General features: G+C 35.7%; 1 protein-coding gene across 12 annotated transcripts in view; it reads right to left on the minus strand.

Annotated features, from left to right (window-relative positions):
• The window catches only part of LOC105231640 (low-density lipoprotein receptor), a 368088-nt gene that overhangs the window by 18104 nt on the left and 324148 nt on the right, over positions 1 to 25836 (minus strand). For 11 of the 12 annotated variants that reach the window (XM_049449545.1, XM_049449540.1, XM_049449539.1 and 8 more), the window contains 2 exons: positions 1364 to 1491; positions 1086 to 1235 (listed from right to left, as the gene is read on the minus strand). In XM_049449545.1, coding sequence (XP_049305502.1) covers positions 1086 to 1235; positions 1364 to 1491 — 278 coding nt within the window. Of the gene's footprint in view, positions 1 to 124; positions 370 to 1085; positions 1236 to 1363; positions 1492 to 25836 lie in introns of those variants that run through there. The other variant, XM_049449541.1, reaches the window with a different exon arrangement.

Raw genomic sequence — 25836 nt, forward strand, 5'->3', positions numbered from 1 at the left:
AATATTGTTAATTTTTCAGAATTTTTTTGTACTAAAAGAAGTTATCAAATAAAAAAATATTTAATTTTTATTTTACTTTTATTAATTTCTCATATTTTTTTTATTGTTTATCATTTTTTTTAATATTTTAATTTTTTCTTTAAAATTTTTTTATACTTAAAAATATTACTAAATAAAAAAAAGTTACGTTTTGTTTTAAAATATGTTTAGTTTTATTTTCAGTTAATTTACTAACTCGCTTATACACTTGCGTGCATTTGACATATCATTTAGTATGCTTTCGCACGTGAACGCTTTTTTGACGCTCATTGTTTCTTTTTCGGAAAATTTTCAATACTGCGCGAACAGTCTTCTCTGCGAAAAATGCAGCTAGAAATAGATAGAAATCCATTAGATGACAATTAGCGCTTGGTTATTGTTGTTGGTTGTAGGGGAATTGCTACAGCTTCTTTCATATAACTATTTACACATGTTTATATTATAGCTTGATTTCTGTTTTATTCACTACGTTTTCGGGAGTTCATATATGTGCTATAAGTATTTTGGTGGCGTGAAATTGTGTGAAATCAAAAAGTTTGCTAATAAAAATGTTTACTTACAAATTATGCGTTTGATGTGTGGTGTAACAGGTATTTACATTAGGAAAATGCTGATGCACATTAAACTAGTTTTGTATTATCAAATCTTAGTTGGCGCATTGGCATGCTGTGCTTGACCACTGCTAAGTACGCATACATAGTTCATTACCTTAGATTTACCGTAAACAACGCTAGGTATTTGTATATAGTTTAGTTTTATTATTTTTAGCATTAAACGGTACTTACTATTGATTAATGACTAAGTTTTAAAACTAACGCTAATTACTTAAATTCATTAAAAATACTTTCAACTTAGCTCATAAATTTAGTTTAGTTACTCAATTATTGTAAAATTAGTAATTAAGATTTTTATGTTTTTTTGTTTTTTGTTTTTTTGTTTTGCTTTGTTTGTATATTTTCAATTAAGCACTGCATTAGTTGCTAGTTAGTTGCAATCTCAATTTAAAATTTCATGTAATTGAAATTATTTATGCATGGCACGCTTACCTCTTCGTCCACTGTGCTCGGATACATGCGTGCCGGCAGATTATTCTTTTCCAAACTAAAGTGATCTTCGGTGGTTTTACGGTACACCGGATTTTCAAAGTTCATTGAAGTGGGACGCCTGCTGCAATGACGATAAACGACCCAAAGTATCTGTAGTAGAGGGGAGAGGAGAGAGCGTTAATTTAGCATAGCCTAGGATATTACCTTGCTTTTGTTGTTGGCTAAGCCAGCATAATTCCATAAGTGAGCGCAGCGCTTATTTACTTGTTCGCACTTACCACACCTGTCACCAGTCCGAAGCCGACTAGTGAACCGACTATCGCTAATGCTAAGTAACTGGAATCATTTGTCGGTGAGATGATGCTGCCATCGGCACTTGTGGCATTGCCAGCCTGATGATTATTCACTGTGTAGGAAGAGGGAAAGAAAACGAGAAGGTAAGCATGAAACGACGATGAAAACAGTTTGCGTTTATTTTGTAAGGTTAGATTATTTAAAGTTATGCCAACACCCAATATATATGATAATTAGAGAAAATATAAGAAAGTAACAAGCACCAAGTTCAGCATGAATTTCTATACTTTAAAGAGATACATATACACGATGAAATATGTAATTATGCGTGTGAAACGTGTGCTAAGCTTTTATGAGTAGGACTGAGAGATCTTTTCAGAGAGCTTTTTATGCATTTAGCAACAGCTCGAATTTATTAGTGTTTTAGTAACAAAGCATTATTACATGAAAATATACTTAATATTTGATGCCATGCTTGTAGTGGTGTGCAACTCTGCACATAGTCCATTTCCAAATATAAATTAATTTCATTTTTCATTTTTTCATATTTGTATACCGTTTTTTGCTGCGACTACAGCGGCTTCAAATAAATTACAAACCAAATGAATAAAATATCTTTATTCGCCGTCATAATTTAAACATTTATATGGCAACAATACGAACGCGAGTAAATAAACGAAGGGAGCGATGCCATTTCATTTGAAAGATGGACAAAAGAAAATGCAAACGAATGAACAAGCGCTTAATGAATATGAGCTGTGCTGAAGACGCCTCGGAGTGGTGGCTGAAGTGCGGCTGAGTAGCATGGCTGCAGCGAGTGGTTGCGGATAAGTGGCTCATAATATATAGACAAGCGAATAAATTATTTCAAAAGCTGCGGTTTTTGTGTATACTATATGTACTTATGTATATATATGTATTCATCTTTTGTACAATAAAAATATGTGGGTCATATACAATGTAGTATATATTAGGGCATACGTTATTTCTTAAGTTGATTTAATGTTCCTTAAAGATTCAAGTGTACTATATTCTTATGGTACACCATGTCGTATGATCAACACGAAGTTTATAAAGCACTTATGGGAATGTACTGAATATTCATTGAGTACACCATGTAGTATGAGCAACATATAATCCTTTGTCACACACTTGGAAGAACGTACATACTGAGCATTCATACTGTACACCATGACGTATGAGCAACACTGAATGTATAGGGTGATTTTTTAAGAGCTTGATAACTTTTTTTTAAAAAAAAAACGCATAAAATTTGCAAAATCTCATCGGTTCTTTATTTGAAACGTTAGATTGGTTCATGACATTTACTTTTTGAAGATAATTTCATTTAAATGTTGACCGCGGCAGCGTCTTAGGTGGTCCATTCGGAAAGTCCAATTTTGGGCAACTTTTTCGAGCATTTCGGCCGGAATAGCCCGAATTTCTTCGGAAATGTTGTCTTCCAAAGCTGGAATAGTTGCTGGCTTATTTCTGTAGACTTTAGACTTGACGTAGCCCCACAAAAAATAGTCTAAAGGCGTTAAATCGCATGATCTTGGTGGCCAACTTACGGGTCCATTTCTTGAGATGAATTGTTGTCCGAAGTTTTCCCTCAAAATGGCCATAGAATCGCGAGCTGTGTGGCATGTAGCGCCATCTTGTTGAAACCACATGTCAACCAAGTTCAGTTCTTCCATTTTTGGCAACAAAAAGTTTGTTAGCATCGAACGATAGCGATCGCCATTCACCGTAACGTTGCGTCCAACAGCATCTTTGAAAAAATACGGTCCAATGATTCCACCAGCGTACAAACCACACCAAACAGTGCATTTTTCGGGATGCATGGGCAGTTCTTGAACGGCTTCTGGTTGCTCTTCACCCCAAATGCGGCAATTTTGCTTATTTACGTAGCCATTCAACCAGAAATGAGCCTCATCGCTGAACAAAATAAAGCGCGAAACACATTTCGAACCGAACACTGATTTTGGTAATAAAATTCAATGATTTGCAAGCGTTGCTCGTTAGTAAGTCTATTCATGATGAAATGTCAAAGCATACTGAGCATCTTTCTCTTTGACACCATGTCTGAAATCCCACGTGATCTGTCAAATACTAATGCATGAAAATCCTAACCTCAAAAAAATCACCCGTTATTAATCACTGGAAAGAATACTGAGCATTCATACTGTACACCATGACGTATGAGCAACATATAATGTATGAATCATTTGTATGAATGCTCAGTGCATTTAATGTATAATTTTAATTGTGTATAACTTTTAAACATGCAGTTTTATGGAAAAAGTTATTAAGATATTTTTTCAGAGCGGAGCATTTTATACTGCAATACCATATTTGCAATGTTGTAGGTCTATTATTTAGATGATAAATACCAAAAAATCCCAAGTTATATATGTATGTACAAAAAATGAGTTAAGCACAGTTTTAATTAAAAATAAAGTACTGTTTAAAAAAATGTATCTTCGGAAATAATTAACACCCTAATGTACATAGCGGTATGCGCTCGCAGAATAAATATTATTTCGTAGCAATATTCATCACTTTTACGAGTAACGCATATGCACGCATACATATATAAATTTGCTCTTTGCGGCAGAGTAGTCTTGGTAACTGCTCGTAAATTTTCGATGCAGCGCATTTTAAAATCCACAATAATCCAATTTAATAGCCGTAAAAACAGAAATTGTCGAAACACAAGACTTTTTACTAAAAGGAACAGAAGCATACAAGGAAAAAACAGAAAACCGCAAAAATTGAAGCGAAAAAGAGATGCATTATCAAACGAATTCCATTCAAGGATATTTCCCGCAGAGCTGCGCACACACGCGGTCGTAACAGGTGAAAGGCCAACTGGTAGTATGCTGCGATTTATTAGCATTTGCGCGTGTTCAAGCGCATATTAACGGTATATACATATGTTTATGTATATATACATACATATGTATAGAGAGACTTTAAGGGACTGTGGTGCAGCCGGCGTTAAACCGTAAGGTATTTAATAAATGCGCAGAAGTGCGCGGCGGTGAGCTGGGCTTTATATGAGTGAGTTATAATATTTTCGCTTAAAAAATTACATTTCTTTGTTTATTGGTGGGTTTGAAGAACGCCGTAATATATGTATATGTGAATCGAAGGAAATATAACTTTTCATTAAAAGTTTGGGACGGGAAATAGTGTTTTTTTATAACGAAAAAATCAAATAATATACCCTAAGTTAATGGAATTATTTATTTACTTGAAAAAAAAAAATAATAATTTTTAAAGAGTCTGAAAGGATTTTACTTCTCGAACAATATTTCTCTTTTTTTTTGTTTTTGTAGCTTTGTATTCTAAAGAGGTAGTAAAATATAGATAATCAGGTGAGAGTATAAAACAAAAGTATTAAAGTATTTATTGAGAAAGTTCCTTTTCCATTATGCTCAGCACAAATAATGTTTTAGAATTGATAAACAGGCATTAAAACTGTTTTTTTATTAAAAAATCTTAAAAACAAAAATTATTTAAATTTTTTTTTTTTACCGAACGCAAGTCATTGTGCGAAGGATATTATCTAAATAGAGGAGTTTGTGCTTTAGAAGAAAGATTTTTCTTTTTCTAAATTTTGCATTTTTCCCAAAATATTTTTTTCCAATTTTTTTTCCATTTTTTTGTGCATTCTTCAAATGTTTTAAACATTTAAAGTAAATAAATAAAAAAAAAAATATTTATAATTTATAAATTAAAACAATAATTGATACATTAGTTATTTTATTGTAACTCCCAAAAACCGTTGTTTTAGGCTGTCACACGAGATATGTCGCTTAGTAACTATAGCCGAAATTATAGCAATGAACATATACATACATACATAGATACATCAAAAAATTTCACTTCTATCATTTATTTTAATTTTAAATGTAACAACACTCAACTACAAATTGCATGCCACTACGAGTTCCCCAAGTACTCAACTGACGGCTGCTGTCAAATGTGAACGGCTATGTGTAGTACGATAGCCATCCACTTCACTTTAAAGCATAGCAATGCAAAGGCATACAATTTGAGGCAATTTCTCGAAAGACTTCACATGCACGAGTAGAATCCTGAAGTTATCAGAGAATATAAAGCTGCAACACCAATAGAGTATGGAGTCTGAATTAGAAGGTATTTTCACCAAATTCACAATCTGCACTTAGCTACTGGAAGAGTGAAGTATTGCAGCATACATTTTGAAAATGCATTAAACCGTAAAATATGCTCGCTAAGCTATCCTAAATATCTAGTCGCGGAGTAAGATTGTGTTTCGGCTTCTCTGTTGTTACGTTGCATAATAAGCGCAAACACTGGTGTTATTGGCCTATTTTCCTATCCATGCATGTACGCATGTAAGTCAGTGTTCCGCACTATTCAGTGCCCTCGTAATGCTCTGCCTCCCCCACATGCCTCTAACCGCATTCTACCTATTATATAGTTTGCAGTTTAGCAGCGCTGTCACGTGCTGCTGAATTTTGCTTTTTCGGCTATTTTCCACATCAATAAATAATCGCTTGGCATACTTTTGTGAGCAGCGCATATTTTTTGTTGTATGACATTTATTTTTAGAATGTCAGTTTTTATAATAAAAAGCAAAAACAGAAAAATAAAATTTTTATTTTTTATATTTTTTTGTTTGGTCTATAAATATGCAGTGACATTTGTTAATAAAAAATTACAACAAATACTTGTGTTTCTTAAATAAGGATTTGGATGTCAATCTCGAGTTCCATAGAACATTAGCAATTTGAAAGCTGTTCTAATAATTATGTTTCTTGCTATCAATGTCCATCAATATCATACGACGTCAGTAACTTTTAAACTGGCTGGAGGTAATGAAGGATATTCTGTTGGAATATGCAGACCAAATGGCGTGCGCTGCATGGTAGATTGAATGAAGCATCAGTTGTAGACAGTACTCTAAGTGGTGTTTTTTAGCTTGTGGTTTTCAGTGAGGCAATACTTCTTTTGGATTTTGTCTGTTTGACAGCTATTTCTTATTCTTATTCTCAGTTTGGTTTACAGTTTCATTATGAACTGACTTACTTTGGTACAATGTTTGTAAATCATGCAAATTTATAACCCAAAAAAAGATTCGGTTCGGGCGGCACATCATCCGTCCGTCCAATATACGGTCAACATAATCGTCCAGCAGAGGCAGGAACTCGAATAACCATGGCTCGGCTTCGCAACATGTTTACTTTAGTAGAGTCCATCCGCCATCGCACACTACAATTGGCGCCGCGACTTTCCACTTTATGTGATATTTTACTCAAGAATCTTAGTTTTCGAGCACCTCGTGCAAGAATTGAAGGTGAACGACTATAAAATGCCTCACAAGTGTGGTGAATGGACCCAAAATGAGATGGCCACCGATTGTAATTTTTACAAGATCGGATTTATTGGAGATAAAGCTCACTTTTGGTTGAATGAATATCTTAAAAGAAAAAATTCTCACATTTGAAGTGTTGATAATCAACAAGCCATTGTTGAGACGCCGTTAGATTTTCTAATCGTTATTGTTTGGTATGCTTAAAGGGCAGTGGGAATCATTGCTCGATATTTCTTCAAAAATTAAAAGTCGGCAGTCAATAGGGAATACTATGAAGGCTATTAATGTGGACGATCTTCGGCGCCCAAAAGACGGCGCTACATGGCATATAGTTAACGAAACAAACAATTTGTTGAAAGAAACTTTTGATAAGGCCATTATGTCGAGTTGTGAGCCTGTGAAGTAATTCCCAAAATGATGCGATTAGAACCCGCTTATCTAACCAGAAAATCACAAGCCGATTGATGTTTTGAAAGTAGTTATACGGTAGTTGAAATTTTGGCCTCTCGGCTGGTATTTATGCGAGCCAGCCACGGTGATCAATTTTCAAAACATAATGGTAAACCTTAAATTTTATATTAAAGCTAAGTTCTAGGCCTTAATATTAAATTACATATATGCGTTTTATACTACTTATGCTGTACAAGTATGCTCGCAGTTAAGTGTGGTTGGTCAGTGCTTTATGATGGAAAAGAGAAAGCATGTATGCTTTTTTATTTAGTTTGCTTGTAACTCAGAGTTGAGTTAATACTTTTTATGAACTAACACCATTTTTACACGGTCCACTTGCAAACGTGTCTGCTTAATTGAACCGTAAAAGATGGAAACATTTCTGTTGAATTATATATTGAGTCCGAATGGTCAGCACTCTTACTTAACTACCATTATGTGAAAGTTCGACATTTTTAAAAACAATTAAAACAAATTTTCTTTTCCTCCTGCTTATGAAACGAAATGCTCACAAAATAATAACTGATAAATTAAGGCTGCCACTTAATTTAATTTTAGTGTCGCGTTGTCGCTGCAATTTTGGATTTCCCGGCAGTCGCACTCAGCGTAAGCACTCTGCCTCAAGTGCAGTAATATCAAGTTAAAATAAAATTAATTATGCCCTTCATTGCTAAGCTACGAAAAATGCCACAAAATTCCGCAATGTAAAGATGAACGTCAAATTGGTTTATCAAAGTCTTGTTGCTTTTGTTTTTATATAAATTAATTTGCGGTGCAAATTCGCCAGAATATATAATATTAAATACACACATCAAAGAATGCCAGAATTGGCTGAATATGTGTGCGCGTGTGTGTGTGATGTGAGGAGCTTTTCGGTGCAACATTTTAATGCAACATTATAAATCTGTCAGTCATGGCACGACGCTTAAATGGAAAATAATGAGTGCAGAAGATTTCAGATTTCAGATTTCAGACTTCACAATTCAGCAGCAAGACAGTTACGCTTGTGCGTATGTGTATTTGTATGCATTTTTATAACGGTACGTTTGTATGCACATCATTTAATTCAATGCGCGCAGACACGCTAGTGTGAGTGTATGTGTGTAGACGCATTAAGATTAAATCTTCTCTGCGATAAAGGAGCTTAATTTACTTTTTGTCTAAAGGAGTTCGTTAATATATGTATATGTGTGCGTATGTGTACATTTACGTGTAAGAAATTAGCAGTGTAAGCAGAAAGTTTTAAAATCAAAATCTGTCCAGCTCTGTCAAATATCTTGAAGTTATCACGAAAAAACTACAATGGAAAGAAAACTTCGACAGCAGTGCTTCCAAAGCCCTTCGAAACTGAAACTACTGCAGAAAAACCATTACCGGAAAACAGGGTTTACGACCCCATGTGGTATAAGTGTCATCCGCTTCATACTGCCATTTGCTACTGTAATATGGTGGATGAAATTATCGAAAAAGTTTCGGATTAAACTCCTGAAACAAAAGCAACGGGCCTGCTTGCTGGGGATCGCCGTCGTAATGCAAACTACATCAACCAATGCTCTGGAGGTTATCTATGACATCCGGCCAATACAAATATGAGGGAAATCACGGGCATAATATCATACTCGACCTTGTTAATGAACTAGGGCTAAATTGGCAAAGTGATCGAGAAAAGGCGAGCCATGAGTATGTAAACACAACGTCTTCATTCCTCAAAAGATAAGAACGGACCAATGGTTTTATGATCTTTAGTCATAACGGCATCTTTATAGGGGTAAAATAGGAACACGGGCGGACCTTTTCTCCTGTAATCCATAAACAGAAGGCAGCTTAAGGATAAATATAGTCATTTATTATTTCATTACAAGAGAAGAAGGCCGCTCGTGCTCCTATTTCCCCCTTATGAATATACCGTTCCCACGGTAGTTGGGTCTACGTAACCGGAACGGACCCGGATTTTGTATTCGGTCATGGACTGTCAACTCTGCCGCTACGACAGAAACAATTCAGGTTTTCAGCCCAAACTGTGGGCATAATAAGAGATGCTAAGTGGGGCTCTGCTCAAACCAGCGAGCCAATAACCCTTCTAGTGAATAGCTAAGCGGCAATTAAGGATATTCATAGCGCTAACACCAAGTCTAACTAAGTAAGCAGGAAATAACTACATTATCAGTAGCTAAATACATCTGGTTACCTGGTCATATGGGAATAGAAGGGAAGGGGATGGGCTGGCACGCTCAGAAGTGGGATATATTTCACGGCTTCCTATGCTGCAACTTAAGAGACATTAATCAAAGGTGTAAGAGCGGTCACTTCCGGTTTGGCGCTTACACGCCTTCCTTGTCAACCAATCAACCAAGGCAATGGTCTTGAATAATGAATCTTGATTGAGTAGATTGGGGAGTAATGAGTATAAGTTCATTTAACGACAGGTGGTGGGGCTTGAAGTAATAAACTGTATGTTAAGTAAGTAGGGATGCCACCTTATAGAAATTTATATGGCAAATTATAATTTCTTCTGATTCATTAAACCATTAGCAGATCTCCACCACAAGTTTCCTATAAGCCTGGCGCCATATACTTTAACAAATAATGTCGGAAACTATTGAAGATGTTAGCTAGAAGCTACTGCATTCACAAGGTTAATCTCGTGAAAGGATGTCTTGACAATTGAAGCAGAAGATAATCGAGCAAAAAAAGGACCAAAAAAGTGTAAAATGGTATCATTGTTCGAAAACCAACCAAAAAAAGCTAAAATTCTACCTAAAAAGAAACAATTTCTACAACAGTCGGTTTTATGTAACCAAAATTGAGCGGTTTGGAACAGTAAATCACAAGATCACCCAATAATTACAGAAGAAAAAAATTGAGCCATTTAAAAGGAAACTGCGCTGTAATATCAAAAACGGATAAATGAACTAGAAAGGCCGCTCAAACTCATCCGAAACACTTTGACGAAGTGACATGTGTAACTTTTTTTCATACTGCCATTGCTTTGATCGCCACTGTTTGCACATATGTACATACATATGATGTTTGTGTGTATGGAGCGTAAGTTATCAAGACAAATTTGCCACCGCCGCAGGCATCCGGGCATCCGCTCCCGTTATTTGCAAGGCAAACGTTACTTCGTTGCGGCTTGACACTTTTGCCGCTTCATCTTCGTCGCTCAGCACACCAACACCATCATTAGAAATGTTGCTACTGATATTGCTGTTGTTATTATTGTTGTCCTTGATGCTATAGCTGTTATTTCCGCAACGCATGTTGTTGCTACACATTTGTATTACGCTGTCGCTTTGCGCTGCGTTTCTGATATTTTCTACGCTTGTTGCTCATCTTACCGCCGCCACCGTCGCCGCGCTGCTAATGTGTTGCTACCGATATGTGTTTGTAGATGTCGCATTCAGACAAGCGTAACTTGCTGATGAGTTTCTCGTGCTTCTGCTGTTGTCGCTCAAATTACTTTTGCTTGCTCGCTGCTCCCGAGTTAGTAAGGGCAACTCGTATAATATTATCTTATCGCACATTCGTCATTCTCATGTGTAATGACACACATATACACATATAGATAACTATGTGTATGTGTGGTAGAAAAAAAGCTTACGGCGACAATCAGCGAATTACAAGAAGTATGAGAGCTTGTAGTGATATCATTTTGTAGGTAGTGTAGTAAAGCATGTTTGTAGATATGTGCGTACATGAAAAGAACTTTCCGGCATCAAAGTATTAATAGTTATATCACTTTTTTAAGCATGTTCATTAATATTTGCTGAGATGTGTAAAATTTCAGCAGGTAGAAGAGATGAAAGGCTGTTTTGTTCTTTTCCTTAGAGTGTTTTTTTTACGTGGCGGGTTTTAAGCCCAGCGCACATCCCTGGAAAGGAATGTTTCGCCTATTCACTTTAGTTTACCTTCAAACGGATGCTTTTGGCTACCCAGAGGATGCGCAAGTTATCAAGCGAGCTGCTTGAGCCATATGTAAAAGAATCATTTATCGCCACTTCCAAGTAATTGGCTCTCTAGAGCTTTCTCACGCCGGCTATCACACCGTAAGCGGCGTCTATGTCATTAAAAAAGAAGAAGAACTATACGTTTCGGAAGAAAATGAAATCATTCTCGCAATTTGACAAAAAAATGGGAGAATTTTGTGTTGCAAGTACAAAAATAAGCGTTCAAGCATAGAAACAGACCTAACTTTCAATATTTTTTCTTTCGGAGTATTTCTGATTTTTTGTAGATTATACAGGCGGATTTCAGTGCGCTTTAGGGTGACACTGGTTCTTTGTTTGCGCTATTTTGCTTTCATGGCAATTATTAAGATTGAAATAAGCAATTGAAATCAGCTTGTGAAAAAAAACATCAATAAATAAAGTCACGCTTTTCATTTCGTGGCTGATAAACATCAAAACAGATCAGACAAGCTCGCTGCATATTTACACACATACACCTAAACATATTCTTAGCCAAAAATAAATATTTCTTTTCGCAAAACAATTGAAATTTTTACAAAATCAAGAAATAACGGCAGCATGCTTTGAAGTGTATTTATTTGTCTGATTAAGACTGAACGCAATCAAATGAAGTAAAAACAACAAAAACATAAAAGGATAAAAATATTACGCTCATAAATAAAGGCAATGCATGCCTCTTCCAGACACTGATTTTCTGCCAAACAACCTAACCTTAAAGCAGCAGAAATCCTTGAGTGGCAGCAAACGTGTATTTAAGCGCCAATGGCTGACTTGTGGGCGCATTGAGTGGTGTATCAACCCCGCAACAGAGGAATTAAATAAATTTGCTACAACAAGTGACATCCGGAAATCTCTAAGGCATTACAGCGGAAAAAGCGCTGTATTAAAAAAGAAAAGAAGAAAGTTGAAAGTAAAAGAAAATGCTTGAAGTGGATTTTGCTTTTAATTGGCACAATTTTGAAGTAAGACTTGTCAGTCTGCGGCAAAATAAAAGAATTATCCATACAGATTTAGTTGGCGGTGATGTTGCAGCTTAAAAATCTATTTCCATAAAGTAATCCTCTCAAAAGTAAGACCATTAAGTCGCCAGTAAAATATATAATAGGCTTAGAGTGCTATGCTTACAAGTCGTAAGTAATTTTAACGCACATATTTTAGGTTTTTGGCGCAATTGAGACCGATGTGAGAAACATTTTTTATTGCTAAAAATAGAAAAATTCTCTTAAAGCGACATGCGACAGCAGGGGAACTGCTTTGAATGTGTAATCGGTTTTGTATTAATTAAGAAAAAATTTCTCGGAAAGTAGTTTTTATACTCGCGCTATAAATCAATAAATAAATGCGTCCGAAACATAAAATTTAGCATCCGTGATCGCTAGAGAAGCTGTAAGAATTATGCGATGGGCGTGGCTTCGTCCGTATTTAGGTACAAATCCATATATCGGTACCTGGTCGACCAATTCCAACCAAGTTTGGAAGGTGGTCTTATTATTATTCTGCTTTCTATGTTACAGTGCAAAATTGGTCTACAACCACGCCCACTTCCTATTTAACAAAATCTTAAAATACATCTGTTTCTCTTACTTTCCAGTTTTCAAGTTAAGTACCAATGAGGTAACTGGTTAAAACTTTGAACAAATACTGCCTTTGAAGTGTGCCAGCTTATGACCAAAAACTATCCAAGTTGGATGAAAACTGTTCAAGCCTCCAGGTGCCGAATAAATGGATCGCAGTTCTTATCGTAAACTTTTGATAGAAAGTTTAGATCTATCGTGAGATATAGTATAGAAACTCACTTGTGCGTGGAATTGTAATCGAATCCATAATTCTCTTAGTCCCCATATACTTAAAAAAAGCTTTTCGTAATTTCGGCTGCCTTTATACCCCAAAATATTGGTTAAAGAGTGAGTTACCTCAATGAAATTTTTTAGCAACAATGTCTCTTTGTACATAAAATTAAAAGAGGTAATAACACCAGGACAAAAGTTCATGTAGATCATACCCTGGGAATCACAAAACGTGGAGACCATCACTATTATTCTACGATAGATAGCTTATCTTCGTTGCCTTTTGAGCAGGTTCTTCGAGAGAAGTCCAAAGTTTCGACTATTACTTGAATTTCTGCTAGATTATCATTCGTGGTAGTCGTTTTGGGTTTATATGTGAGTTACTCGTCAAGAACTATAGTGCGACCGCGTTAAAAAAATGGTTGATTTGCAGTGAGAGCATAGTATGTGAACTAAACAACCAACACCTTCCAAATGAGTAAAGCAACGCTTAAGACAAACTGAATTTGTGAGTACTCAAAGAGATTTCTTAATTTTTTAGTGTGAGAATTTATTAATTTTATTTTCATTGTTTTTTTAAGCAGAACACAAAAGAGATAGCCATTAAAATCTTAAACTGCACGCGACACTCTAAATTTCGAGCCTTCGCGCGCTCATCGAGTAATAAAATGGTGTAATAAATTTCGAGAAACGCTTTAAATCGCCTAATGTTATGCGCTTCCACAAACAAAAGCAGCCGCAGAGTGGCCCAACCGCCAAAGAGCAAAAATTCAAAAATAACTCTAGCACTCTTTGATGCCATTCAAAGCAGCTGACGCATTACGCGTGGAAATGGTTGCGTAACATATTCGATATTTTCCACACGAAAGTGAGTAATGGGAAAGGCGAGCGCGACGCGACAGTAGCGCTGTTGGCAAAACGTGCGCGATGGGCGGCATAGGAAGGTTGTATAAAGACATTGTAAATTGCACAGTGAATAAATAAATAAATAAAAAGATGAACGCAAATAGCAGGAAACGCGAGACAAAACGTCAGGATGTGCTGGAGGGATGCTGTGCCGTCAAAAGGGCAACGATTTGTTGAGTCCTGATGGTGACAGTGGCCGCGACGCGTTTGTTTCACTACTTTCTACCAGCAGCACAGTTGGCTTAGCAGCGACAGTTATAGCGCAAACATGCGTATGCATATTAAGTCCCCCCTCATTTGCCCTCCATACGAACGTTTTGTTGTCTCTTTTGGTAATTTGCCACTGCTGTTGCGCAAATGTTTCATTGCTGTGCTGCTGCTTAAATAGCTGCTTGTTGTAATCATAATTTCATATTAGCAACAACAACAAAAGCAAAATGTGCGCAAGTGCACACACATATTGTGAAACATAAATTTCCGCGTGCAGCATTTTTTTCTTTTGCATAAATCCTTTTTGTCTCTGCTCCCTGCTTTATTTATGACTTCGCGCATTTGCTTTGCCACATTTTCATAATTTCTCATTTAAAGTTGGCAGCGTTGACAGTTGTTAAGCATTAAACGCATCTCCGGTTGCCAGCGTGGAGAAGGACGAGGGTGTGCTAGGAAAGGGCACTGCCGTTGCCTGGCGCGGTCGCCGCGGTATATCCGGCCGCTAAGCGACAACTGAGCGGAGATAAATTTGTGTAGGAAACGCTGATTGCTGTGTTTTACTCCGGTTACCGTTGTTATTGTGGTGGTTCATCTCACTGCTTGTTGGCTGTGACCAATTTATGTTCATAAGAAATCCGGAAATGTTTATGGGATAGCGTTTAGAGGTTTTCGGGTGGATTTAAATAGATACAGGAGAAAAAGAGATTATAAAAAAAAGACAACTGTGGGAAGACAGATAATGTGGTAACAACAACAGCTGTTAGAAAATGTTGCAAGTGAATGTGTAGCGTCGGGGACAAAGCTTTCGACTTTCGAAAAGTAAAAAATAAATAAAATAAAATAAAATAAAATGAAATAGAATAAAATAAAATAAAATAAAATGAAATAAAATAAAATAAAATAAAATAAAATAAAATAAAATAAAATAAAATAAAATAAAATAAAATAAAATAAAATAAAATAAAATAAAATAAAATAAAATAAAATAAAATAAAATAAAATAAAATAAATTAAAATAAAATAAATTAAAATAAAATAAAATAAAATAAAATAAAATAAAATAAAATAAAATAAAATAAAATAAAATAAAATAAAATAAAATAAAATAAAATAAAATAAAATAAAATAAAATTAAATTAATTAAATTAATTAAATTAAATTAATAAAATAAAATAAAATAAAATCAGAAAATACTCTTCCGGAAACATTTTTCAAATTTTATTAATAATATTGGATCAACTTAAATTTAATTTTATTGTTTTTTTAAGTTTGAGAAGATAAATATAATAATTATTAACTACTCATTTGCTCAAAGACTGGAGGCGAGTGGCTTAGTTATGTGGCTTGTACAAGAACTAAAGCCACTCGACCTTCCCAAACGGCATGACTTCACTCTATGGGCTCTTGAAAAGTTCCAAGAATATCCGACGTTTTCGAGCCAAACTTCGATTAGCGATAAGACCCATCTTTGGCTCATTGTGTGTGTAAACAAGCAAAACTGTCGCATTTGGGCTGAAAAACAACCTGAAGAGATTCAAGAGCGGCCATTTCATCCAGGAAAAACAACGGTTTGCATTAGTTTGTCGGCCTGTGGAATATCGGTTCATATTTCTTCAAAAATGATACAGATGAGAACGTAACCGCCAATGGCAACGCTATAATAACCGACTATTTGATGTTCGAAATAGAAGCTCGTGATTTTGGCGTAATTTGGTTTCAACAAGACGACTCGATTTCCCACACATCGCATCAATCAATGGATTTATTGAGAGAACACTTCGGTAAGCAGATCATTTCACTTTTCGGGTCGGTCGATTATCTACCAAGATCGTGTGATATCACACCGTTAGACTTTTTCCTGTAGGGATATATGAAGTCTTAAGTCTATACAGACAATCCCGCTTCGATTGAGTACTTGGAGTAAAACATCACGCGTGTAATTCGCCAGTTACCAGTCCAAATGCTCGAACGAGTCATTAAAAATTGTACTCAACGGATGGACCATTTGAGACGTAGCCGCGTCCAACATTCCAGGGGGATAATGTTCAAAACATAAATGCCAGAGAATGTGCTTTCGAATAATAATAAACATTCCCCATTGAATTTGAAGTTTCTGTGTTTTCTTCTTTACAAAAGTGAAGGGAACCTCGAAATGGATCACTCTTTATTAACAGATTGAAGGTAGCAGGGAAATGAAATGGAGCAGCCATACAAAGAATTGCTATAATATCAACCGTGCCACGGACTCGATGCTTCACTTTTTGGGTTTTGGCCATTAGGTTATTTCGTTCGTTTTTATTTGCCTTAAATGCGGTTTCTTTTGTTGCACAGTTTCAGACTTTTTTTTGTAAATTAAGGTTCGCGCTTTTGAAAAATTACTCTTCACCGTTTCGGCAAATTACTTAATGGCTCGCATAATGCAAATACCACAGCGCTGCCTTCTTTAGTATGCCAACTAAGTGGAAAAAATGCAACATTTACTTCAATTATGCATAAAATATGAGCTGGCGCGCTAATGAAAATGCGAAAATGAAGCGAAAAATGTGCAAGGGAGGAGAAAGGTTTGCCGAATAGCATTAAATATGGTGATTTACTTTTGAAAAGGAGAGAAGCGAAATCTAAAATAGCAGTCGAAACAGTGTATACCCATATTCCTGGTAAGCCCCGGAAACCAGAAAAGTTGTTAATGTTGTTAATTAAAAATTGCAGAATATTTTGTTGCCAGCTGAGTGCACCCGCATACTTGTTGTTGGTGTGTACATACACCATATTTTCCGCACATTTATGTTTTCATTCTTTTGCTGAGCTCTTTATATTTCAAATGAGATTTTAGAAGTGTCGGAAGCAGACAGTCTTGGCAGCATGACTTTTAGATAGCGTAATTAAAAATTTTGAAAAAAAATTGCAATTTCGTTTTCCTTTATTGTTAGGGAATAATTTTTGTAATTTAAATTTCGGAAATTTGTGTGTTGGAAATTTTTTAGAAATATGTAAAACAAACGACATTTGATATGTGTGTTTTCATTTGCTTTTGAATAAAATATGACAGCAGTTAGTTTATGCTGTATTAGTAATATTTATTGCTTATACATATATTTTGTAATAGAATATTTCGAGGAATTAGCAGCATCTGTCAGTATCTGCTCTTGACAAGCACTGCCAACTAAATCGCCTGAATAAGCAGATTTAACTTTTTTTGATTTTTTTGGTCTCTAATTTTGGCGCAGTTATTCCAGTGCTTTGTAATTACAACTAATATCATAGTATTTTACATTTCACTGCATCTGCAGTCAAGCAAATGAAAGAGAGAAATTAAATTTAAATATTTTAGTGTGAAAATTGTAGCGCTTACAAAGAATTTGCTCAGTACGATATAAGCAAAGCATTAAAAATAGACTGTAGCGCTGGCAAAGGCAGGTTTATATTTGAAAACACACAAAAAAGTTGATGTATATATACTAGGGTGTGTCAAAAAAGAGCTAATATTGGGTAGTGGAAACTGTCTTTTTGTATTTTTAATCTGCTTATGTGACACTCCTGGTCAATCATATCCATAACTACATCGATCTTTTCAATGATAGATCGACCAGAGCAACGTGCAACTTTCACATTGAAATTTCCAGAACGGAAGCGAGCGAACCATTGTTGAGCTACACGAACTGATACAGCATCGTCTCCGTAAACTTCACAAATTTCATTGGTGGCTTGGATAACATTCATTTCAAAATGTAGCGATTTTTTATATTGTTATGTTTTATATGAAATGCTCCACAAAAATGGTTACTCATTTTTCAGTGTACCAAGCGAAAAAAAATATATTCGTTTCTTTTAACCACCCTAATATAGGTAAATATGTGACTTCTCCTACAGCTGCGTAGCAAGTGCAAAAAAACAGTGAACTAGTATTAAATATCAGCAGAGACTAGACATTGTGCCGACCAAGTTCACAGCTACAAAAGTGCTGGCGGACATTCGCTTCAACCGTAAAGTACATATCAACTGGGGCAACAACCGTTAGGGTTAAAAAGAGCAGCTAAAAATAGCAACTGTCTTTTTTTGGCGCTTTTGCGCCCGCTTCCCGCCTCAATGCGCCTGCTGCGGCTCTTTTGTAGGAATTTTACGAATTTTCGGAATTTTTCGCAAAGTAATTTGTTTACGTTTTTACTTTAGCCGTGCGGCTACCTAGCTGCTAGCCCGTTATCTGCTATCTGCTTGCTCACACTCTTGGCCAGCACTTAATTTAAAGTTAACTCATTAATTTTGTCGGCACAACAGCAACCGCACCACTACCATGTACCGGCAGCACAGTTGACCAGCTGCTTAGTTGGTTGGTTGGCTGAACAAATATTTGGACTTCGGCGCATTAAAAAATTTCTACTGATAAATTTTCGGCTACCGGAACTACGTAGTCCTAGTGCCAAGCACATAAACGTGTGCGCATACACACACATATGCACACGTGCGCTCGTGCATGCTTAACCGGTGGCGCGTTGAAAGTTTGCTTGTTGTTTTGAGGTTGTACAGCTGACTTTTGTGCGCTGCTGGCAGCTGGCTGCCTTTTAGTGTGACGAAATTGCCGAAATTGCAAGTCATAAAATGCGGCAACTTTGGCCTTTGCTTTGTTGTGTAGTGTGTTGCTTTGTCTTTTTTGTTTTGCTTGTTTTGTTGTACTTTTTTGTTTGGCAAACATCTGCAGCACTTACAAATTATTGTAGCACACTTTTAGGTGCTTGGAAAAATATGTTGTTCGAAGTTAAAGCAAATGATGCGCGCCGAAATGTGTTTATTGTTGTTTTTATTGCATTTACATTTTACCTAAAAGTGCTATCTATGTATTCTCGCAGCTCTCGTTGACCCGGCGGCCTGACTTTAGGCTACAAGCTATCATTTGCTTTGTGTTAGCTATTTAATTGTTTGTAATTACTTTCATTTGAAAATTATGCGGGCTTTTAACTGTTATTTGTTGTGCTTAATTAAAGTAAGTGAGGTAATTATTTAAGACTTGGGCAGTCGTTTGCTGTTAAAGCGGAAAAAAGTAGAAGCTGCTGCAAGCAAATTGCCAAAGGTGACGTGTTTATAGGATCTTCACATACATATATTGCTCTCGTATTGTTGTTGATGCAGTGTTGCAAGGAAATATTTTTTAACAACCGCTAAATATGATATTTTCTACATAAATCTATCATTTTCCATTTTGAGATTGAATGCTTCTCTCAGATACTCAGAAAGTGAAGCAGGTTCTTATTTCTTAATGATAGCTTGTCTTATCTTACGATTTTAGACAGGAAGCTATCATATAAACCAAATATAAACTCCAGAGTGAACAAAGTATCTACAATAATTAACACCCGCGAAAGGATGGCGGTGCCAAAATGGGGACTAACACCTCACGTAGCTCATTGGCTCTTCCCAGTAGTTGTTAGACCGATTATGATATGCTTTTTATGAGTATAGTGACCACTAAAGGAAAGGCAATACGCGGTAAGGCATATGGAAGTTGTTTTAAAGTCGTACAAAGTTCAGCTAGGTTATGTATTAGTGGAGCTCCTGGAACAACGTCAAGTTATCAGTCAGGTATTGAACGTCATTTTACATTTACTGAAAGCAGACTTGTTCTTTAAGCAACCGGCAACAAAGTCAGCTCTTTGATTGGGGGAATAACTGCGAAGGCCAGAAATCACAACTATCGGTCGAAGGTTCCTGGATGACTGTTTGAATTTTTAGATGAACTGCATCAGTAGCACGGGGGTTCAAGTAGGAGAAGATAGAATGATGGATTATTAGTGTCGAAGGTGTCATAGTGGTAACTGTGACGTTTAAGAACTTCATTAACAGCGTCCATTCGCTAGTGATTTTCATTTGCTTTGATCGCTTCAGTTGTCAAGATCTGCCTTTTTGCAGTGGAAAGTATTTGTAGTCTTAATTAGCAGTTGAACGAATGCTGCCACTTCTCGTTTTTAACTGTGAATTCTTTGAGTTCACAAACTGTGTAAGCGTAATACTGCTGCAACAAATTTGGTTGCCACCTACGAACAATTGGCGAATTTGTATGCGAACAGTGTGGCAAGTATTAATTAGTGCAACTCATTTGAAATATGCAAATATATCGTAACCGCAACAAAGCGTCACGAAAGCGAGCGCTCAAAGCAAAAAGTTATTTGACGCATACGCCTTCACGCCACTGCAAAGCGGTGGGCGGGCGGTTGAGCAAAAGACCAAAAATTGCATGTGTGTGAGTGTAAACGAAAACGTTTGTAAATGCGTGAGTGTGTGTGTGAGAAAATGACAAAATAGTTTGCAATTACTACCCAGCAGTAGATGTGACTGCGAGCTGGTGAACTAGTGACTAACTAGTTCATGATGGCATTTTACATATAAAATAATAATAATATATATAATAATGTATATTATACGAGTACATATATAATATAAATAAATAATTTTATGTTTGAAAAGGCAACAAGTTTAACTGAATGAGATTGCTAGCAGCCAAAAAGGTAAACAAATAACGATGATTTTAAATTCTAAAGCTGAAATATCTAGAGTAGCACTAAACACATCTGCTCCTCTCTGTAGCTCCGTTTGTACGGCAGCTGGGCATGACTTTCTATATGCAAGTGCCAGCAGCTTGCATTTATTTGCATAAATATACCGTTGAATGCTTGTATGAATGTGTGTAGGTGTGTACTTGGCATTTATTCGCATTTCACGCACACACAATGGGAAGTGATGAACATTTAACTTAGTTGCGGCAACATATGTTTGTTTGTTGTTGCTGACTTTTGTACATGTGTATTTCATTAACTTTGCAACAGCAGCACACACACACACACACAGGCGGCGGGAAATCACAAATGCAAATGTACAATGCGAAATAATTTTAATTGCCTCACTTATGGCAACAGGAAAGTAGGTGTGGCAGCTGGGCGTCGTTGGTAAATATGCTGGGCGGCATGTTGCACGCGTGGCATATGTTGCATGTTTTATTAAATGCTTGATATTGGTGGCATATACGCACGCATGCCACTGGTTACTGCATGTTTGACTTTTTGCAAACTTTGTGGGCGTGCAGCAGCACCGCGGGATGCAGAATTTAAATAAAAAAATATTATTTTTTAATACGCTTTTATTGGCTTCTCTTGTAAGTTTGCTTGCTTGTTACATTTAGCACGCAATAATCATGTTTTTGCTGTTTATTTAGCCTATTATTTATTATAAAACTCATTTTTGTCTAGAAATCCGAAAAAAATTTCGATAATCATAGAGTAAAGATATTCAAAAATATCTTCTTAAAAGAATTTTTAAAAATTCGAATTACTTTCGAAGTTATAGCTGTTTTAGTGCCTTGGCAACTGAATCGGTTTGGCGGACGAAGAAGCGGTAAACGCGTTTTTCTCAAGTCTTTTGCTTTGAAATTTGACAAAAACATTTGTTATATGTCTTACTACCGCAACTGCGTCCGATTTTGGAAAATTTTAATTTTAAGTATTTTTAAAAATTCGAAAAGTCAGAAAAGGTCTCTGTATCACAATTGCCTAAAATTTTGGAAAACTATAATTTCAAGTATTTTTAAAGAATTTTAAAATACTAAAAAGGTTCTTTATTACAACTACCACGATTTTTGGAAAATTTTAATTTTAAGAATTTCGAAAAAATTTGAAAAGATAAAAAAGGTCTCTCTATCACACCATCTCGAGTTTTGGAAAATTTTAAATTTAAGTATTTTTAAAAATTTGAAAAGTTTAAAATTGTATTTATTTCGCAGTTCCCTCGAATTTTGAAATATTTTAATTTTAGGTATTTTTAAAAAATTTGAAAAAGAGAAAACGGCCGCTCTATCACAACCATCTCGAGTTTAGGAAAATTTTTATTTAATTATTAAAAAAAAAATGTGAAAATTTGGAAAAAAAATTGTTTCTGATTATGGAAAATTTCAATTCTAAGTATTTTTGAAAAATTCGAAAAGTCAAAAAATTGAATTTTTGAAAAATTTGAAAAGTCAAATAGGACTCTCTGTCGCAACCTTGGATTTTGGAAAATTTTTGGTATTTAAGTAAAATGTGAAATAATGAAAAAAAGTACAAAATTCTTGTTTTTGTTAAAAATCGAAGCCATTTTGTGAATATAGTCAATCCGATAGCGACATCTTTGGATCGATAGCGACAAGGGTTGGAATCGTGGCAACCAGGAAGCAGCATTTGATTAGCAGTCCCACGCCACACTTTCTTTAAATTCTTTTTTTAATTTTTGTTTTAATTTTTTTAATTATTTTATCATTGCATATTAAAAATGGCCGGCCTGTAATTCAACAATTAAAGTGTTTTTTTTAAATAAATATTTTTTTTAATTTTATTAATTTATAAATTTTTTTTTAATTTTTTAAATTTTTACATTAAATTTTTTTTAATTGTATAAATATATTTTTTAAATATAAACAGAAATCATATAAAAAATATGATATTAAAAATATTTTTCATTGTTTTCATCTTTGTTTGAAAAATGCCTAAATGTAGTCTCTAGACCAAAATACCCCTTTTAGTAATGCAGAAATTCAATAAAAGGCTAAAATTTGTATATTCTCCACCATTTGAAGTACTCATTTACTATACACATCTTATAATATAATAATATTAGTTGTAATATTTCCACTCGCCAGGTTAATTACATAATTTATTAATATGCGCGAGAAAAAAATCATTTCCCCCCCCCCGTCAAATGGTTGTTGCTTTTGTTGTTTTTTCCAAGTTAGTCGATTATACATTGTACTCATAACTAAAAACATGTTTTAGCTAATTTAGAAAAGTTATTTTACTGGCACGCCATGGCGTATGAGTAACGCAGGCAAAGCAAATACACGCGTACACACGCAAATTTGTATAACTGTGTGTATATTCGTAATTAGAAATTCACTTCACAAATTGTTATTTAGCGTAATAACTTTCAGCGAATATAACGGAATATAAAATAGTACAAAAACAACAAACCAGTCAACTGGCAGTGGTAAAAGAGAAACTCGCGGTTTGGCACAATTAGAACGTTGCTCAACACACACACCAACGCATATGCGCATTCAACACACCTGATGAATTGCAGTCTAGCTCGTTTGCTGACTTTCGCTTTGTTTTTGCATACCTCAACTGACCGCGTTTTGAGGAAAAGCGCGCAAATTGGAAAATTTACACTCAGAAGTGGGCGAATGCCGTAAGTTGTGCAATTGAAAGTACGTGATCAAAAGGCAATGAAAACCGCCGAAAAGTTAAGGTATTGCAAGTGAGTTGCGCAGCATACAAAGTTGATTGTTAGAATAAAAGTGTAGCACTTGAAATTAATTAAAAACCTAAAGTGAAAACGAGTGTTTCCGATTTGTTTAGAAAAATATACAAAGCGCTTATTTACACACAGAAATAGATTTTGCATATGTGGATTGTAAGTCCTCTTCTTCTTTACTAGCGTAGAAACGACTTACGCGATTATAGCCAAAATGTACGTACGTAAGCCTCGCTTATTAGAAGAGTTAAGAGTTAAGTCGCCAGATGAAAGGCTGGTGAGGGATTTTGTGTGATCAGATAAAAATATGGATCGAAAAATTTGTATCAAATTTTGTATTCCTAACCAAATTTCGTGTAAAAAATCGTTGCGATCGTTGGAAAAGGCTTACGGTGATACAGTTTTATCAAAAGCACAAGCCTACAAGTGGTACCAAGCCTTTAAAGTTGGTCGATAGATCGTTGAAGATATGTATCGTTCTGGACGACCTTCGACCTTTATAACTGATGAAAATATTAAAAAAAAAGTTAAGGATATGGATTGTGCCGGAAAACCGTCAGAAAAATGTTAGAGAGATGGCAAGGGAACTCAACATCTCATGCGAGTCTGTTTGAATGATTTTAGTGAATATTTTGGGTAAGAAAAACATTCTTGCTCAACTCGTCTGGAAAAACCTGATTTTGTTTTTCAAAAAAAGTATCGTAAACAGATCTTTTTCCGATCCCCACGCATGGACAAAATTATAACTGCCGATGAGACATGGATTTATGAGTTTGACATGCGAACAAGTCAACAGTCATCGGAGCGAGGGGGAAAAAATAGGCGAAACCAAAAAACTCACAAAAGCCGCTCAAAAATCAAGGTGATGTTCATTGTCTTGTTCGATATTCGTAGTTTGGTGCGTAACAAATTTTTTTCGGAGGGACAGATGGTCAATAAGACGATCTATTTGGCTGTATTCAGGTGTTTGCGAGAGAACAGCCGTCGAAAATAGACGGAATTGTGGAAGAGCATATCATGCTTTTTACACAATGATAATGCACCATCACATCGAGCCACCATTGTGACCGAATTTAAAGTCGAAAACGCAATGAATACTATCAACTAACCACCGCATTCAACAGATTTGGCACCGTGTGATTTTTTCTTACCCCCCGAACTGAAATTGCTGTTCCGTGGAACCCGTTTTCAGTTGATCGAAGTTATAAAACAAAATTTTCTGAAGCAGCTGAAGGCCATCCCAAAATGTGCCTATAAAAAGTGTTTCGAGAACTGGAAAAATCGTTGGCATAAGTGTATTACATCTGGTGGGAATCACTTTGAAGGCGATAAAATAAATATTGATGAATAATTAAATATTTATTAACAATTTGCCGGTACTGTTATGTCATAATTTATAACAATCAAAGCCGTTAACAGCCATTCCAAGCGTGCTATATCATTTTTTTTTTAACTAAAATGTGTGTGCAAGCGAACTTCCTGATTTGCTATTGGACACCGAACCGCAATCAAATTGGATTTCAGCTGTCATTCCACACTGTAACAGGCAGACCATTAACGAAAAGCGCGTTTTGTCGTCAACGCAACTGCGGTTAGTACTCAAGTGCAACTCACAACTACAGCACTGCTTTATATGTAAAAAAAAAACACACACACAGCGAACAAGCATTTAAGCAAATCAGACAATTTGCTTGTACACTAAGCTGCTTTGCTAAGTGTCTGTTTTTTATACAAATTTATTTACTTTTCTTCTTCGTTTGGCATATTTGTTTTTCCTATTCTATGTTACCAAATCTATTTTGACGCCGTTCCCACGCGTCTGCGCGTTTTCTTTTCCATCACACTGGCAGCAAATGCCTTGTCAGCAGTTTTCGGCAATAGAAATCGCATTAAATTCGCATTTGACTTTGTTTACCTGCCACTTGGCGTATCACAGCGACAAACAAACAATGAAAGTGGGTATATCCTCATCAGCGGAGCACAACTACATGCATATATTTGTGTGGTATACAAGTATATTTGTATGTGTGTTTGACAGCAAGTATGTATGTATGTAAACAAAATGTCAATAAAAAGATTTTAGAAACGCCATTTATGTTTTTTTTTTACCGCAGAACAATTCAAGTGCTTCCTTGTATGTCCGCTCCCCCACTATGTTGTTGTTTTGCTTATATTGCGGCTGTTGTTATTGTCCATTGTTGAGTGGGTTTATAACAGCAGTAGCTGTGTGCGAAAAAAGTACGCGACAAAAAGTGTCAAGCAAAGTGCCGTCACGCGCTGGTTAGAGCATGGAGGTGCGTTTTTCTTGCACACTAATGTCTTTGAAAAGCTTAAAAGCGTGAAGGGCAGGATGATGCTGCAAGAAACACATACAATTGCATGGAACAACACATTTATGCTCAAACATATTGCACGGAGTAAGACGTTCATCGTCTTCAAAGTCGACAACACTTCTCAACTTAAGTTGACACTTGTGCACATATTCTTTTTAACGGTATTGCTTC

This window comes from Bactrocera dorsalis, chromosome 2, assembly GCF_023373825.1.
Source record: "Bactrocera dorsalis isolate Fly_Bdor chromosome 2, ASM2337382v1, whole genome shotgun sequence".
NCBI classification, from domain to species: Eukaryota; Metazoa; Arthropoda; class Insecta; order Diptera; family Tephritidae; genus Bactrocera; species Bactrocera dorsalis.